At 41.0% G+C, this 20,213-nt stretch overlaps 1 protein-coding gene across 1 annotated transcript in view; it reads left to right on the top strand.

Moving 5' to 3' along the window:
- The window catches only part of LOC124774875 (protein takeout-like), a 34,678-nt gene that overhangs the window by 6,820 nt on the left and 7,645 nt on the right, over positions 1-20,213 (top strand). Inside the window, exon 3 of the mRNA XM_047249523.1 lies at positions 328-475. Within this exon, the coding sequence (XP_047105479.1) occupies positions 328-475 (148 nt within the window). The remainder of the gene's footprint in view (positions 1-327; positions 476-20,213) is intronic.

The raw sequence follows: 20,213 nt of genomic DNA, 5'->3' as shown, positions 1-20,213 counted from the left end.
TTCGTCTTCTGTTCGTTGTTAAAACTCGAAGCAAGGAGTGATCTCTAACCTATACCGTAGATTCGGCTTTATTCACAAACAACCTATCGCATTTTAGTGGTACGAAATACACGTAAATTCATTATTTTAGCTCTTCATACCTCACTGATTTCAAGTATAACTTAGTAATCAATACCGGTAAAATTACATTCTGAGAAACATACTTCGTCCTTTCAAGCAGAGTACGTTGAGAAGTTATAATTTTCGACCAGCCACAGATTGCAGCCTCAGTTCTGACTCGACGTAGCGCTGCCTCGACAGCTTTCTGATACTCCCGTTGGCCTGCAGGAGACCGCAAGTACAACGTGCCGGACCTGAACCCTCTCAAGGTGAGTGAGATCAAGGTGCGCCACACCGACGGCAGCCCCGGCTTCGGCATCACCTTCAACGATATCAGCATCTTCGGCATCAACGAGCTGGTCATCAAGGAGACCAAGTGAGTATTCGTTACACGTGTTTCCACAGAGCAGTTCCGGGAAAACTATTTCCTTGTGTCCATTCATTATGCAGTCGGAAGTGTGTCCTTTACAAATTTGGTCTACAACTGCATAGACGTAATAATCACGTGCAGGCTATAAGCTGAGTGGCAGGATGAACGGCTTAAGGAATTTCGCAATATTACGTAGACAAGCGCACTTACCTACACATCTTGGTATCGAATAAAAATAGAAATGAGAGTTTTGTACGCTACAGTCTCCGTCCGTACAATTCTCGGAAGGCCCAACGGTACCGACCGACCGTCGGGTCATCCTCAACCGACAGGCGTCACTGGATGCGGACATTATGATCCATGTGGTCAGCACATCGCTCTCCCGGCCGTTGTCGGTTTTCGTGACCAGAGCCGCTACGGCGGTCACCCATCCAAATGCTAGCAAAGCCTGACGACACTTAACGTCGGTGATGTGACGGGAACCGGTGTTACCACTGCAACAAGGCCGTTGGCTTTTGTACACTAACAAGGGGAGGCCGCCAATTGTGAAATTCAGATTCGATTCATACTGCGCAGAATAAAAGCTCATGGCCAGAGGTGTAACGTGGCAAAGCACCAAGATGCACTTCTCAGCCGTTGTCGAGAAAATGGACAGTTAAAAGAAACCGTTGCGGTGAAATACTCTCTACGATTAATAGTTTTCTACATCGTCGTAGCTCAGCGGTAAGCGCTAGGGTTCGTAATCCGAAGGTCGCCGGATCGAATTTCGCGCCATGCAACATTTTTTTATTATTAGTTTTTTGTAATTCAAATATAAACTATTAATGAATTGCTTATGCATGTTGGTGATGGCGGATCGCTCTCCAATTGTACCGCCTCTATTTTTCCGTTTGTTTAACAGGGTGTACCAAAACTCTCACGTCCGCACTGATTTTCGACGATGTTATAAGTTGCGCTAGGGGCCGCATCTACCTTCTTTCGAAGTTAGCAGGCAACTACGCTGTTATGCGGCGGCTCGTTTCGGCCCATTCAACATCTGTCCTTAAAGTGTAACGAGCCAGTAACGGAGTTTATATTTCATACCTGCCACAGCAAATTTGAGTTCGTGGGGTTTCTATTCTAATTCGAACGTTTGACTTACGCTATACGCATTCGTTTCGGAATATCGTTTCTACGTCTTCCGTTAACTATACGTGGTTAACAATATGGAGACAATTAATAACATTTATGAAATACAACTTTGTTCGCGGAAAACATAATGATGTTCGAAGTCGCCAGTTTTTCCACGAGAAACGACTTTCAACAACTTATTATATGCATAATTGTTGCAACTGATTGCCGGGAATTATATACATACGTTGCATGGGGGCTTAATTAAATAAAATAGATTGAAAATGTTTTTTATTTTTCGTAGCTGTATGTCCGATTACGCAAGTCTCGTAATCGGCTGGCCCTGACTAGTATATTTACGCTATCTGACTGCAACAAACAATGTAAGAAAATTTTCGTAAATACAGTTAATTAATTAAGTCCCCCAGCAACTATAAAACCTACAACACCAATAAGCACAAGAGTAACTGTTCTGTATGTGGGAGTGTGACTCAACGTCCACATCTGGCACGGTTCTTTTCCAACAAGACAAGAATTTTTTAAATACCAACTATGCTGACGTGACAAAAGAAATTTAGAAAAACTGTAATTGCGTAAGAAAACCAGAATTCACTCTAATACAAGAACACAAGCCAGATGCTTTGTTGACTGAACCTGTAGTGACACATTATTTCAGATACACAACTAATAAAGGAACATTATAAATTTTACCTTCATATATATTGACGAAATGCACTCATTACAATAACATCTGCTATCTCTCCCATCAAATAACTGCATAAAACATAGAACACTCTTTACTACAACATCTTACTCCAACTTCACGACAACCACGAGCTCTTAACACACACTGTCCTCTACGAGCTCTCTTCTAGCACTGACTGCCATGAGATCTTAACACGCACTGTCCTCTCCGATCTCTTAACAACCACTGACTGCCACGAACTCTCAACAACCACTGACTTCTACAATCTCATAACAAGCACTGTGGAGGCGGCTTAATAGTACTCTTTGGCGCACTCTCTGGCGCAGTGGCACAGTGTAGCCACCTTTCATATGCCCCTCCTCCACAGGCCAGAATTTGATGGTATTTTTGCCAGCATTGGTGGTGAAAATACCACCAAATTCGTCCACAAAAATACAGACAAAAATAAAAGATAATATTAATACCTAAACATCACATAATTAGTTAAAAATTTTGGCTTTGCACTGACCTTTCACTAACCTAATGTATGAAATACAGTAAGCAATACAACTTCTTTTCATGCAGGTGGCTTCACATAATAGTTTACACAATATACAAAAAAATCAGTTTATACAAATGTTCCCATAAAATGCTTTCAATGATTAGTTTATACAAACAAAAAAAAAAAGACACTAACAGGTGACATCTTTTCAGTAGAAGCAGTCCATCAGTTGCACCCAGTAAAGTTTAGCAGGTACACCCAGCAACAAGTCACATTAATTCAGTAGAAACAGTTCATCAGTGGCACCCAGCAATGTTAAGCAGGTGCAGACACCAACAAGTGACATCATTTCAGTAAAAGCAGTCCATTAGTTGCACCCAGCAATGTTGAGTAGGTGCAGACAGCAACAAGTGACTTCATTTCAGTAAAAACAGTTCCATCTGTGGCACCCAGTAAAGTTCAAGAGGTACACACAGCAACAAGTCACATTAGTTCAGTAGAAGCAGTCCATCAGCATTGGTGGTGAGTAGGTGCAGACAGCAACAAGTGACTTCATTTCAGTAAAAACAGTTCATCAGTTGCGCCCAGCAACGTTGAGAGCAGGTGCAGACACCAACAAGTGACTTCACTTCAGTAGAAGCAGTCCATCAGTTGCACCCAGTAATGCTGAGCAGGTGCAGACAGCAACAAGTGACTTCATTTCAGTAAAAACAGTTCATCAATGGCACCCAGCAATATTAAGTAGGTGCAGACAGCAAAAAGTCACAACTCTCAGCAGAAGCAGTTCCATCAAACTCACTAACACTGATCACACTGTTCATCAGCAGAAATTAAACATGACTAAATGTCACACATCATGTTGAAAAGTGCAGGTAACAGTTAGAATATTTATCTTCACTAATCAGACAGTTCAGGCAAGAATAATAGTTTGAATACACATACAAATGCTTTTACAGTAACATACAAATCATAACAAACACACAAATGATGTCAGATAATTGTCCTATTAACTATTACAAATACTCAAATACCAGTACCTATAATATTTATGGGTGTCAGTGCAAGCCACTACCAACAAATAAAATAATATTTAGGAGATAGGTGGTTAGGATTAGTAAAGGAAAACACACAAAACACACTCACTCATCTTTCATCCACATTAAGTACTACTGTGTAATTGAATAGTGTTAACTGTGTAAATGTAATTCTGTCTAAATCTGATGTTCATCATGTGTATCAAGTAGTACTGGCAGCAATGTATAACAGTCAATAATAGTTAGTCAACGTCATAGTCATCATGTCAAGACCAATGTTTGCCAAGCCAGATCAAAATGTACTGTTGTTGAACAACTGTCAGTGAGCCAAGATATGCAATTACTTCCTCTCTCCAAAAAAAAGTATATACTGCTTAGTTATTTAACAAAGTGTGTGTATAGACCATCTTCCTTCTATTTTAGTGTTCTAGTCTGCTATCTTCATCCTCCTTGTTCCATAAGACCAACCCAAAAAAAAATATGCTCCTCACTTACTTTGCCTCTTATACACCAAAACTCCAATAATCATCTGCATCACATAATCTCAATACGTTACTAATACCTCTTCAATACGTCTTATCATCAATATCATTTACCTTACCTCTTGTCCACAAAAACTCCAATAATCAACAACTTAATATACTCTCAATACCTCAATAATACGTCGCTACATATAAACCTCAGCACCAATATCATTTCACTTCCATAACAACTCTTTCCTCTAGTCAGTCTCCTTGAACAAGTACAGATAAAATCCTAATGCAACTTCAATTCAGCATCCCATACAATCCGAAGACACAGTGTCCACACACAACCTCTGTGTAATCCATCTGACCCAAATTTTCTACTCATTATAAATTATAAGATACATTTTGGTTCCTTGTCCATCATTAAATAAAAGAAATGCATACCTGACCTCTAACAGACTTAGTTCGAATAACTCTCAGTAATTAAGTACGATTACGGAGTGTGAATGATCATAATATTTCACAGTGTGTACACCACTTCAAGAATCATAGCAGAAGCAAACATGTGGAGTATTTTTTGTGTCAAGTGTCACTTCCTATTTCAATTGCTTACGAAAAATGCAGTCTAATAATTGTTAATGGTCTAAACCTAGTTTCGGTCCGTCATGTCGTTAGCCTCCTTCCTATTTGCATAAATTTATACAGCTTCCATAAAACCTCAGCTCATGTGACTTCAATGACTTTCTTGTACTAATGTCGTTCGTCGAATTATAGCAGTGAATTTTCTTATCTTAAAAATATAAGGCACTGAGCGTAAGCAAAACAAGCAATAGCGAGTAAATAGACCAGTAAAGAACAGAATGTCAACAAGTGGATGCAGCACAATTCCTACAACGAGGCTCTGCCAAGCGAACAATCTATAATTAATACAGTAATGTGACCTAAACTCTATGTTCATACACAGTATATCAGCATTTCTATATACCAAATTAAAGAGCAGTTATGGCAACAAAACAGAAATGTGTAAATATGTAATCCATGCAAAAAGCAGCAAACATATATCTTACGTAATAAACAAGTCATTAGCATCATATCAGCATAAGCAAATAAATGTTCATATGTCATCCTAATAAATAAACATGAAGGCGCAAGCAGATAAATCACAAAGTATAACTTACATACCTAAACACATCAGCACAATAAATCAGGTTACAATTATAATTCAAATAAATAAGCACAGCAGGCACATAATTAAAAAAAAAATGACATCAGTGAAAAAGCAGTGTAGCCAAGCGATGTATAATATATACAAGTCACAACCCAGTTCATTAATAATCATTGTCAAAATCAGTCAGTGAAAAAGCATAGCAGCCAAGCGATGCATAATATACACAAGTTACAACCCAGTTCATTAATCAATAATTGTCAAAATCAGTAAATGTACACAAGCACGTCGCTTCACAAGTAAATCCATAGAACATAAAATTTAGCACAAGGCATGAATCACGTAATCGCGAGCCGCAAATTACGTCTAAAGTACGTACCTAAGTGGAAACATGTTACCTGAAAAATGAACTCAATTAACAGTTACCTTTTTTAGTTTATTAGTTTCTTCTTCGAAATTACACTCTTTCTGAAATTTTCTCGATAGCAAGTCGTCTTAACGTCGGAGACACACAGAATTTACCTGTAGTTCTTAAATATTTTATACAACCGTATCCTGAAAAATACTGAATGTTAATAACACAATTCATCAAGTCACTATAGCTTTATACTGAATTTAGTCGGAGAAATTAAACTGTGTATTTGTTTATGTCTGTCAGTGCATTCGCACTGAGCGCTCGATCAGCTGTGGGCGCATGACGTAGGAAGCTATTGTTCGCGGTCAACGACTGCCTTGTGCGGCGCGCAGACTTCACTGTTGCTTTGAGTATGTGCCGCCGCCAAAACACAGCGCGGTATCCTTGTACTCTCCGCATGTTTACATCTAGCTGTTAGTTTTTCACAAGTATGTCATTCCTCAAAAATTTTTACGTTAGATATATGATGTATTCCTTTAGAGCGTCGTGATTTAAGAGTTTCTACTTCGACAGTGTTATCATGTATAATTTTACGAATTCTATATGGACCGTTATAAAGCAGAAAAAATTTGCGACACAAGCCTTTTCCTTTGTGAGACAAACGGTTGGACTTAATTAACACCTTCTGACCAACTGACAAGATTTTTGAACGACCAGGACGTTTCGCTGATTTCTCTCTTCTAGCAGCCGCAGATGCAATATTTTGTAGAGCCAGGTTGACAACTTCAGAATGCCGCAGTTTCCGTGAAGGCGGAAAAGGAATGATTTCAGATATGCGATTTGTTGGTACTTTATTTTTTAATATCAATAGAGGCGGTAACGAAGTTGAGTCATTAGGAAGTTCATTCAGAATGTTTTGAAAAATATGAAGATACTGATCCCAAGTTCTGTGATTCTGATGACAATAAAGACGACACAATTTATTGATTTCCTTCATCCATCTCTCTGAAGCGTTAGATTGAGGGTGAAAAAGTGAAATGAAGATTGGTTTAATTTTACGACGCTGTAGAGTACGAAGCCAAATTTTAGAACGAAACTGTGATCCATTATCTGATATAACCTTATCAACATGACCAACTTCTTTAAGAAAATGTTTGATAAAAGCGTTGGATACTGAACGAGCTGTTGCTTTGCGTAAAGGTGTAAAACACACATATTTTGATGTCAATTCCACTGCTACGAAAATGTACGCAAAACCATTAGTAGAACGAACCACTGGACCGAACAAATCGACTGCAGCCATCTCCTTTAATTTCGCTGGAATGATGGGAAACAACGGTGCTCTGTGAGAAATCGTTGGAGGCTTAGCCATTTGACATAATTTACATTTGGCAAGAACAGATCGAATACGTTTTTCCATATTACTGAAGTAACAATTTTCTCGTAATTTATGAAAGCATTTTCGGGGACCAAAGTGTGCATAACTGAAATGCGTATACCAAATCAGCTCATTAACCCACTCATCAGGAATACAAACTAACCAAACGGAGTTGTCGACCGATTTTCGTTTAAAAAGAATGTCATTGCGGACTAAATAATGCTGTCTAATCGCTACGCTTTCCTTTCTCCTCCACTTCTCCTTAATGTCCTTCCAGATTGGATCCTTATTTTGCTCCTTAGCGATGTCCTGGAGCGAAGACGAAATAAAGTTCTCAAACGCAACGCCTTGAATATACATCAAACAATAATTGTTTTCCTTGCAGTCCTCTTCAGCACTTTGTTTCAAACCCATAGGTGCACGTGATAAAGCATCGGCAACAATATTAGAAGAACCCTGTATGTAAACAATACTAAAGTCAAATTCCTGTGGGTACAACGCCCATCGTGACAATCTGCCGTGAGTTAATTTTGTTGACATAAGAAATTCCAGAGCTCGATGATCGGTGTAAACCTTAGTATGTCTGCCAAACAAAAATGTGCGAAATTTTGTGAAAGCCCAAACAACAGCCAAAGCTTCAAGTTCCGTAATCGAATAATTCTTTTCTGATTTAGAAAGAACACGACTTCCAAATGCAATAGTTTTCTGGACTACAACGCCGTTTTCTTCTATCTCTTGAAATAAATGTGCACCTAGGCCTTTGTATGATGAGTCCGTCGCCAAACAAAATTCTTTAGATAAATCCGGATGTGAAAGAAGTGGAGCAGCAACTAAAGCATCACGAAGTTGTTCAAATTCTGACTGAGCTTCCTCATCCCAACACCAATTAGATTTCTTTCCGGATAGTTCACATAAACGAGGTGTGGCCAAATCGTCCAATCTAACAAAGCGTCTAAGAAAATTACAGACACCAAGGAAACTACGAACATCACGTTTTGTGGTAGGAACAGCATAATTACGAATAGCGTCTAATTTCTCTGGATCAGGAAGAATACCTTCTGTAGAAATAATGTGACCGAGAAATTTCACCTGAGAACGACCAAATTCAGATTTTTCTAAGTTCACTGTGATGCCAACTCTTGCAAAAATACGTAATAATGAGTCCAAAATTTTGTTATGCTCACTCCAAGAACATTTAGCAATAAGAATGTCGTCAACATAAGAAGTAATATTGTCACGAAGATAAACAGGTAAAATTTCATTTAGGCTACGAATGAATGCTGCTGAAGATACAGTAACTCCACATGGTAATTTCCAAAGTCACTTTTGGGTAAAACAGTCATATCCGGTTATTGTTCTTACTCACTAGATCGATTGATAGTCGAAGAGTTGGTTTGACAGATGCAAAGAATAGTAAAAGAGTAGGCAGCGGTCCAGAAAACTAAAAGAGAACTAGCACCACTACAGCTCGGGGCCCTATGCTCGCTACGGCACATATTCACTTAGAGTAGTGAATCCCCTGAGGACCTTAATAACTGCACATAATTTCAAGTTTGTGATTTAATGGCAACTTTGGCGAAAGTGCGTACGTAAATTGATCTAACCATGAACATGGATGTATCTCATTCTTTGAGTTGCGGAAGATCTTAAATTTCCGGACAGTCAAAAAGTGTTTATAGTCAAAGTTTTCGCCTCGTGGCGACAAAGACCTACCGTGTCTGTCCCAGTCCCAATGACGATTATTGTCAAGTTCGCGCGCCTGACGCTCTCTTGTTGCATCCCGTAAATGAAACAAATTATTTTCTTCAAACCCATCTGCTAAACTAACACTTGTCAATTTATCTGAGATCTCTTCAACTCTCTCTGATGAGTCACTTAATTGTTCTTTCTGTTTATTTACGTCTTCTGTAAGTGTCGCGACTCGGGTTTCGGTATAGTCACATTTAGTAGTTAACTGTTCATATTGTTGTGTTATGTTATTTAATCTGTCATTTGATACGGACTCCTCGATTCTCTCAAGTATTTCTTCCTTATCATGTGCACATTGTAAATTTAACTCTGAAAAATTCTGTACTATCACGCGATCTTTTCCTTCCCATTCTCTGTCCTGTTCCTCTTGTCTGATTTCTGTTGAAATTAAGCTATTATTGTGAGCCTTCAAAATCGGTTGTACTTCTTCTCTAATTTCTTTATTTGATTCGTCATTCGTATTTTTGAAACCTGTCCCTCCTCGTGAGCGTAACCATGTTGTCATTGCTTGCATCTCAGTTCTAATTTCAGATCGTAATGAGTCTAACTGCGTTTCCATTGTTTCCATCTTTGATCCCAAATTTAGTATAGCACCCATCAACTGCTTTATCTCTTCTGTCGTTAATCTCGTAATCTGTGAATTTTCTGATTGAGAAACATTTTGAACTGTTACCGGACTATTTTCCTTGCTTATTAAATTGTTTTCCACTACATTACTCATGACACTGTTTTCCTCTGTTGGCGAGTTCGCCATGTTAACAATTTCGTTATTCTGACTATTCATCATTTTTGCCTGTTTCATTGATCGCGTAATCATTTACAAAATACACAAAAAATTCGTCACTGTACGAAAATTACACAATGCCTCCTAATCTCCAACAATACTATTCACATGAAATGTCTCCCTCAGACACGATCAATCGAACAATTGAAATAATTGCACAAGATTGTCAAACGCGTATACAAGGCAATAAAAATTAAATTTTGAAAAATACCATTAGAAGAATGCCAATTACCAAATCTACACATGCAAAATAGACTACAATTACTAACTACAACTTACTACAACAATACTACAGTCTACAATTTTCACAATCAGAAAAATTCCAAGGGACGATCCGAAGCAGCGGTCGCCACGTGCATGGGGGCTTAATTAAATAAATAGATTGAAAATGTTTTTTATTTTTCGTAGCTGTATGTCCGATTACGCAAGTCTCGTAATCGGCTGGCCCTGACTAGTATATTTACGCTATCTGACTGCAACAAACAATGTAAGAAAATTTTCGTAAATACAGTTAATTAATTAAGTCCCCCAGCAACTATAAAACCTACAACACCAATAAGCACAAGAGTAACTGTTCTGTATGTGGGAGTGTGACTCAACGTCCACATCTGGCACGGTTCTTTTCCAACAAGACAAGAATTTTTTAAATACCAACTATGCTGACGTGACAAAAGAAATTTAGAAAAACTGTAATTGCGTAAGAAAACCAGAATTCACTCTAATACAAGAACACAAGCCAGATGCTTTGTTGACTGAACCTGTAGTGACACATTATTTCAGATACACAACTAATAAAGGAACATTATAAATTTTACCTTCATATATATTGACGAAATGCACTCATTACAATAACATCTGCTATCTCTCCCATCAAATAACTGCATAAAACATAGAACACTCTTTACTACAACATCTTACTCCAACTTCACGACAACCACGAGCTCTTAACACACACTGTCCTCTACGAGCTCTCTTCTAGCACTGACTGCCATGAGATCTTAACACGCACTGTCCTCTCCGATCTCTTAACAACCACTGACTGCCACGAACTCTCAACAACCACTGACTTCTACAATCTCATAACAAGCACTGTGGAGGCGGCTTAATAGTACTCTTTGGCGCACTCTCTGGCGCAGTGGCACAGTGTAGCCACCTTTCAACATATATATATATATATGTATGTATGTATGTGTGTGTGTGTGTATACACACATTTGAATTACAAACAAGAATACTAAAAAAAAAAAAGGTTGCATGGCGCGAGATTCGATCCTGCGACTTTCAGATTATGAATCCGAGCGCTTACCACTGCGCCACGACGCTGTAGAAAACTATTAATCGTAGAGAGTATTTCACCGCAACGGTTTCTTTTAACTGTCCATTTTCTCGACAACGGCTGAGAAGTGCATCTTGGTGCTTTGCCACATTACACCTCTGGCCATGAGCTTTTATTATGCGCAGTATGAATCGAATCTGAATTTCACAATTGGCGGCCTCCCCTTGTAAGACGGACCAAATTACAAGGATCCAACACAGTACTATTTCAGAACGTCTATATTTCATGGCCACTTTTGGCATGAAAATTCCTTTTTAAAATGACAACTTGCAGAAGATGGGTACATGTGAGTGGATAAATCGCCACAGTAACAGTAACAATATGTGGTCCATATAGTTTTTACTTATATTATATATACAAGATGTAACTTTATCCATCAGTGAGTGTTAAATGGTGGTTATGATGATAATGATGTTGATGATGAATATGATAGATTATGTTGAACATGTTTTTATAACTCTATGTTAAATATTTACAATACAACGGCAGTCAACATAATTTCAGTGGTCATGTCCGAGACCAACAACACGCTACGCTTGATGTGCCCAGGTAGCCAAGAACAATGAACCCTAATTGAGTCCAATAAGCAAAAGACAATAACAGTTCCTTTGAATGTGAATCTGTGCTACTCACTTCATTCTGATAGATTAATCACTGAAGCTCTGGCATGTTCTAGCAGGTATTTACTGTCATAGTACTGGGATATCCACTTGTGCAGGAAGTCCGTGGTAAAAATGTTCCTTGAGGTGGTGGATTATTAGACGAGGTGGAGACAAAGTACTGTGAAGTGGTGCGTGAAGGATGCATTTGGCAATAGCCTGCCATTTGGACACAGTATTGTGGTATTCCTCAGTCAGCTCAGTGTGGTGGACTTTGATTGATGGATGAAGTGCAAGGCGTGGCTAGTGCAGAGTACGGAGCTTAGAGTGCACTCAATGAGTGAGAGAGCATGGTGTGTATAGTGCACTAGGCAAAAGAAATCTGAGGAACCACAAGACGCAGTCACTGCAAAGCCGGGAATGTAAACTGAATCCAGAGTGGTCGCGGGGCGGTGGGGCTGGGGGGGGGGGGGGGGGATCCTTGAAGGTAGGACGGCTACCACTAGAAACATATGACTCAAGGAAGCAAGGTAGTGCCATGACGCCAGCACCGTTTGCTGCGTCTTTTATCCTCTGGCGGCGAGGCTGGCGCCACGCGGTCCTGTGCTGACTGCTGGAGGTTCTAACAACCCTGCCACAACACAAGTCAAAAATTAATTATGATTGTAGTGTCGCTCACGCTGCTAAATATTGCATTTTCGGGCAACAACAAAGTTATATTATGTGGCAGGTGTCATTAGAGCACAGTTAATAAAGTCATTTCATGAAATAATGGATAAACTAGGCACTCATCTTTTCGTGTTTCCCACGCTGGTCTCGTTGTGAACTCATGGCTCAATCGTCGAAAATTCCAAGCTCGCATGCAAAGAGGCCTAGGTGTTATTCTGCGATATTCAAAAGTTTTAAAGATGTGTTTCACAAACCATTCTTGAAGATTAAACCTTTGAAAGTTAGGACAATGGTGATGTAAAAAAGTAATCAGCACTCCGAATTTAAGTTACACTTCTTTTTTATTTCTTTTGTTGCAATATCACTCAAGTCATTCCAAAACATCACTTCACAATACAAAACATACTTGAAAACATCTTCCTCACTGTTAAAGTTCACATTTTATAAACTGACTACAATTTGCTCTTTCCAGCATGACGACCAATACTTGACTCTCGAATAACCGCTTACGCTCCCAAAAATCAGAGTTACAAGTACGACAAAGATCATAGTGACAAAAGAAAGAATACACATAAGAATAATATCATTGCAATATAAGCATATCGATGTATCAAGGTTCCTCTACATTAATGAAATCAAATCTGAATGTTATCACAGAAATATGTTAACTATTCTACAGAAACACAGTAGAATATTGCTGATATCGAGAGGGTGAGGTGAGGTGCCGTAATGGTTACGTAATTCAAGTACCATTACTAGGTTCAGTTGTAAACAACCCAGCATGTGTCTATTGGTGTGAATAGTTATCGTCTGAGCTCCAGAAGAAGTGTCGCTAGCGGACCGTGTCTGCGGCAACCATCGCTACACGACAGTAAGGTGTCACATCCCTTCACCCCCGAATAAAGGAATGTCTCATCCATCTCGAAGAAGTCATGGCTGGTGAAGGGAAGAGGGTTTGCCGAGGCTACTGAAGGTGGAAACAGAGACATGGCCCAGTGTGGCCATGTTTTGCATCTTAAATTTCCAGGAGAGTCAGGGAAGTCCTGCTAGGGTTGTCCAGATGAGGAACAGCTGCAGCTCTGTGCAATGCAGGAGAACCCTTTGGTCGCACACGGTGCCACCGGCGTGAGGAATCCTGGAGAGGGGATCAAGCAATGGGGGTGCAGGGAGTGGCTTGTCGTTAGCTTTGCTGTATCTTGCGATGTTGCTGATCTGGAAACAGGGCAGGAGCATGAGACACGCTGCCTTTACAGGAGGAAAGACAGCAGGATGTTAGGCGAAATATATTAGATCTCACAGAATTTTGCAGGAGGGATCCGACAGGGATAGATGGTCGGCACCTATAACCAGACGTGGAAGGACTCCAAGAGCTGGATCGGAGGATGTACGGGTCGTGGCGTGTAGCGACTGATAAGTGACAGGACTGCTACAGGCTTTGAATATGTTGATAAGAATGAAAGGCCTACAAGGCCCCAAGGGTTGGTTTGGAGGACGCTGTAAATCGTGCAAATGAGAATGTGAGAAGGAAAGTGGATGATAGTCGAGAAAGATGTCTCAGAATTTAGAATATACGCTGGCGCACGAGGAATGTCATAATGGACATTGAACTGGCTTCGTAATGGACGTACGACAGAGTAGCACGGCCAGCACATGAGTTAAAGAGCTGAAGAGTGCGATGGGTGTGAGCGACGGAATAAGCGTGGAGAGAGGCTCAACGTCTGTGTAGGATCGTGAATCGTAGAAGCCACGAAGTACTTTTCCAACCGTGGCTAAGACTCTACTGAATTCCTGGCGGTTCTAGGTGCTACAGTCTGGAATCGCGCGACCGCTACGGTCGCAGCTTCGAATCCTGCCTCGGGCATGGATGTGTGTGATGTCCTTAGGTTAGTTAGGTTTACGTAGTTCTAAGTTCTAGGGGACTGATGACCTCAGCAGTTAAATCTCCTAGTGCTCAGAGCCATTTGAACCATTTTTGAATTCCTGCTGGATTAGTGAATGTGTCGTGGACGCCTGGGTAGTAGCAGCGGCCAGAGAGATTAACTTTGGCAAGAGAATGCTCGCAGTCTTGCTGTAGGTGCTGTAAGCGAAGCAGGAGGTGTGGCAAGATGTATGGGGCTGGGATGACAGCTGGAAAGAGACAGCCGGCGTTGAGAGCGTATGTATGAGGCGAAAAAATATCAGAAACAGTCGGAAGTAGTGCACGGGGACGGTAGGCTACTATAAGCAAGCACGAAACCACAGAAGTTTGACAATCTGGACGCTAGGCACTGTTGGAACATAATCACTAAGCTAAGTATTCTTTTCACTACTGTAGTGCGGACGATAACTTGGAATCTCTGATACTAAATGCTATGATCTTGGTCGCCACTGTAGTGTTATTGACGAGACGAACAGCGCACTGTGATTGACGTGCCCAGGTAGCATAGAATACTGGAACTTTATTGAGTCCAATAAATAAAATTCAGTAGCAGTATCTTGGAATGTTCGTCTGCAGTACTTTCTTCAGACTGATAGTTCATCACTGAAGCACTGGAATGTCCTACTGTGTAATCACTGATGCTGCACTGGAATGTCCTATCAGGTAATCAGTCATTGCGCTGGAATCTTTGCAAGTGGACAAGTCCGTGCTGATGGCGTCCCTTTAGGCGGTGATTCTAAAACGACTCAGAGATGGAGTTCCGTGAAGCGGTGAGCGATGGATGCACGTGGCAACTGCCTTGTTTCGATATGGCAGTGAAGTTCTCCTCGGTTGGCTTGGTGCAATGGACTACGTTTGGTGGATGGACCACTAGATGCAGCTGGCCTTGAGCACGGAGCTTAGAGTGCCCATGGCGAAAGAACCCCAACTGAGGAACCATTAGGCGCAGTCGACGGGAAGTCTGGAGTATGAACTGACAGCGGAGCGGTCGTGCTGCGACTTAAATACTCGTCCGGCGGAAGGATACCGGAGGGGCACGTGACTCTCTGAAGCAAGGTAGTGCCGCCAAGGCAGCGCGCATTTGCGGCGATGCTTATACCTCTGGCAGTGAGGTTCGACTGCCAAAAACCAAACATGGCCCCGTTGTTGCGGATTGTTTTCGTCTGAGCTCCAAAGGAAGTGTCATTAGCACGCCTGCACTGCAGTAACCCACGGCACATGACTGTATGGTTTGTAAGTCGCAAGAGGATACAGCGGGAACACTGTAGGGGCGGACAGAGATTGCCGTGTGTAAAAAAGTACGGAGACAATCGGCATACCTACAAATGAAGATATTTCTAGCAAGAAAGATAGAGAATGGCGATAAACCGGCCGAATGGCGCTAACCACTAAAACGATAATTATTTTAGAATGCACGGTCTACATAGCTTGCACAATATGCGAAAAGTAATTGGGTTCATCAAAATTAGAAATCAGCAGTATGATAACTATAATACTCTAGCGACGAGGGCAAGTCAGTAAGTAAAGGAAGTTTTTCCCGTTCCATAGGCCGACAGCAATGTCTCAAAAAAAATGGTTCAAATGGCTCTGAGCACTATGGGACTTAACATCTGTGATCATCAGCCCCCTAGAACTAAGAACTACTTAAACCTAACTAACCTGAGGACATCACACACATCCATGCCCGAGACAGGATTCGAACCTGCGACCCTAGCGGTCACGCGGTTCCTGACTGATGCGCCTAGAACCGCACGGCCACACCGGCCGGCGCAATGTCTCACCAATGGCATGCCTTAACCCTACTATTGCTGGCTGTTGCGCGTTGCTTGCGTTCGTTCAATGAACAGCATTATTCGAACTGATTTTATGAACTTTATTACATGCAACGATCAAACAAGAAGAGGGATTTCGTTTTTTGCACTCTGAACAGACAAACGATGCGGAGATATTTCAGCGGCATGCAGCTGCAGTGTGGTGATGAACGAAAGTTTTAGGAGTGAATGAATCGCTTTTGAAAGTGGATTTGTATTTATCTATATTGAACAGCGGTCGGGTATGAAACTCACTTTGAAAACTGATGTGAAAATAGAGGCATCTGAGCGAATGTTTCGTGATGATCGTCATGTCAGAACTGAAAATTTGGTCGCAAGCGGAACATTAGTGCTTGGAATCGTCAATCCACCTCCAAATTATCACAAATTTGCTGCTTGTTCAGTAACACATGTATTGCCAAAGACGAACAAAAACTGAAACGGTGTAGCCAGCAAGGAGCTTGGAGCGTTAAGGTGCTGGGTCAATAAATATGACCGTAAAAGACATTTCTTTATAAACACAGATTAGTGGGAATACTGTACCAATATACAGGATGTCCATCAATGTCAACCTTGATTTCAAGATTGAACGGTAATTGTATTTATGATGATAATGTTTGATATTTGTTACAGGACTACTAGGGAACCCATGAAGTTTCTGCACAGCCGTGTCTCATTCAACACTTTCGCCGCAAGGAGTGATGTGTGAGCTGTATTATAAAAATGACTTCCCCTCTCCCCTCACCCCTCGCCACCCCCCACACACCGCCCCCCGGAGAAAGCTCAGTGTGTTGCGTCTAGCAGAAACCGAATCACCGATTGCTGTGCAGTAAAAGTTTATGTCCCATTATGGAAAGAAAGCACTCGATGTCAATCTAACCACAACAAGAATGGAAACGTTTTTAGCAACGGGGTCGGTTCAGAAACGGACAAATAGCGGCGGACCATCTGTTTCGGAGGAGACTGTGCAGGCAGATGAAACAGCATTCACGAGGTCGCCATTGAAATCGGTTGGACAAGCTTCGCGAGAGCATCAAGCGCCAAAGAGTACAGCGCGTAAAGTGGTTCTCAGACGTCTTAAATTGTATGCTTGTAACGTCGAAATTGTTCATGCATTACAACCAGATGATCACCAAAAACGTGATAAACTTGCAGTGAAAATGCAGAACCGTTTGAACGAGGAAAACGATTAAGTGTGTTCTTCCGATGACGTTACATTTCATGTTCATGGCCCAGTTATCCGGCATAATGTCCGGATATGGGGATCAGAAAATCCTCATACCGTACGGAAACAATACATACGGCTGTTGGTAAATTATTGCATCTAAGACATTCAGGACAGTCCAACGGTTGTGTTGTGTAGGTTAATATGTGATCGAGTGATTGGCCCACTTTTCTTCCTTGAAAGCAGTGTAAGTGGATCCGTTTACATAGAAAAGTTGGAGAATTATGCCGTTCCCTAGCTGCAGGATATGCAAGACACTGTCATCTTTCAGCAAGATGGTGCTCTCCCTCATTGGGTTATAGAAGCCTGCCATTTTCTTAATGAAATCTCCCCCAACAGGTAGATTGGCAGAGACTGCCTAATTTCATGGCCTCAGTCGTCACCTGACATTACACCCTTAGATTTCCCTCTTTGGGGTATGTGAAAGATATTGTGTACAAAACAACAGTTCCTGATACTGTTACACTTCAACAGCGCATCAGAGATGCCATTGGCACTATCACACCATGTACATGTTGCAGAATGCATGGCAAGAGACCGAATGGCCGGTTGATATTTTGAGTGTTACCGGGGGTGCACACGTTGAAGTGATTTAAATTCTGAAGTGTGTTATGTTTATGTAAGGGTCAAAATTTAAGGAGTAGAGGCGTACATGGTATACGACGCATATTTTATTTACTGTATCCGATAGGCAGTAACATTGTTTTGTTATCAGGGTGATCATTTATTGCTTAGCACAACTTTAACAAATATGACAAGAGTGGAAGTACAATATAATCAATCAGCGCTACAATTATGATCTGTATAGGGCAAACACATTTTCACTAAAACGCGAGGAAAGAATCTTAATTAGGCAACTTATACTAATAAAAGCACTGCAAGAGAATGTTTAACCTTCGGCCCATATCAGGCAGCGAGCTACAACTACAAAATTCTACAACGACAGTGGGAAAAATTATTTACAAGTGCAAATCAGGAAATGAGTGCCACTAACGGCATTGCCACTTATGAGCGCAAATTATTAACTTGAGTAACAGCCCACTCTGGAAGAACATGTGCAATAGACATCCAAGGGACAGCTTCCAACTCAGCAGTGACCATACAGTTTACGATTCAACTTGCAATTAACTTTCAAATTAGAAAAAAATACAATGTTAATTCAGTGTGAAATTATGTCCATTAAGTAAAACCAAATGTGCCAATTGACTTCCACGAACAGAATGTTTCTATCCTACACAGAAGAAGTACTATCACAAATTGAACATCAGGCTCGAACCCTAATCAAGAAAAATATAGAAAAAAGTCCAGATAAGATTCTAAATAAAATATACTTGCAATCTAAGTAATTTGATTCAAACAGTAGGAATACAATCAACAGAAAGACGCCCCAAAGTCCTAAGTTAAAATAAGAATATTTGCCTTGTCTGAACGCTAACATGTGTTGCAACCAACTCACAATCCTTGTAAATTATCCACAGTACACAAGAGGCAAAATCTGCTGATGCACACAAGCGTAGGGTCAAATCATTTTCACGAACGTAACTACTAGTATACTCTTCTTAGCAAGTGAGTTAAGTGAAGCACAGAGTAGAAGCAGCCCACAACACAGAATAAGATGCTCATGAAGCAAATCCGTATGTTACCTGTGCTTGACCCTGCCTGTTTATCTGCAGGGAACAAAATGCAGGTCGAATTAATTGCAATTCAAACACTACGTTTGCTATTAACGCCGTTTGATAATGCAGACGTCTATTCAGAAACCTGCCCGACTCTGGTAGGTGTTTGTAGCTTTCCAGATCCACATAACCGCCACAGGCAGCTGCCCGATGGCCTTCCTCCGTTTAGCGGTGAGCAACAACCGACCACGGGCCGACTCTCAGGGGCGTTACGTGAACGCTCCATACAGTGCCCGAGCCGCCTAGCTGGAAGCCGAGCGGGTCGTTGCTTGGCGACGGGCAGAGTTTTTACATCGCGCTTTCGATTTGATATCAAAATCCATGACAACCCTGAAGCGTTTCTAAATGTCGGAGCCACATTTAAGGTGTATTGAACAGAAAGGAAAATACTTTCACAATCACATAGTAACCGTTGACGGGATGTACGGTAATTTACAAGAATGATTGCCTATCGAAGTCGCGAGATCCAAACGATACATATCGAACGTGCGGTTGTAAATCAATCATGCGACTCTGGTGGCGGGCATTATGAGTATTTCCTGTGCTCACTCTGGCAACAACAAAAGAAGAGCGTTACAAAAGTACTTGTAATTACAAAGGAGACGACTTACCTTACTCGTTGTTGGTGTTGTCGGCATATGAAAGTTCATGTAATTTGTACGCTATAGTAACAATTCTCTTTTTGCCATAGCCTGGGTAAATTTTGCTAGTATCACGCGAGAATATCGGCAGAGTGTTCTACGCGTTAACTTTTCCCTGCAAACGCAAGTTGTGGAAATAGAGGTACTGAAACAAGTACAGTTAGTATCTTTGTCCTGGACACCCTTCTCTTTTAATGGAAGACTTCACAGAGTGTCACTACCACATAACACATTTCTCTGCAAAACCTGAAATAGTCATACTCGGTAATAGCAGATAAATCAGTTTCCGATGCTGTTGCTTGCAAGGTGTAGTCTCGAATCCAGCAACATACAACAATTACACTGGTCTGGATGGATAATTTGAAAGAGTCTAACCACGTATTCTTCCTGATACTCGTTCGTTTTCCGCACTGTCCGCAATGAAATTGTAACGGTGTTTCAGAATCGAAACTCCTCTTACGAAGTTTGACACACTTCGCACCACGGCAGTCTACACAGTCCCATATTTCCTCATCCGGTAGTACTCCATATTTGTGACAAAATGTCAAGCAATTTTCTACGCTGGATAAGCATGGAATTAGATTTTTCCATGTGAGATAATCCGCCGAAGAAACGTCAGGAACACCAGACTTCACAGTCAC

Source organism: Schistocerca piceifrons, chromosome 2 (assembly GCF_021461385.2).
Source record: "Schistocerca piceifrons isolate TAMUIC-IGC-003096 chromosome 2, iqSchPice1.1, whole genome shotgun sequence".
NCBI classification, from domain to species: domain Eukaryota; kingdom Metazoa; phylum Arthropoda; class Insecta; order Orthoptera; family Acrididae; genus Schistocerca; species Schistocerca piceifrons.
Note: the sequence above shows the minus strand (reverse complement) of the source record. Positions and strands in the feature narration are given on the sequence as shown.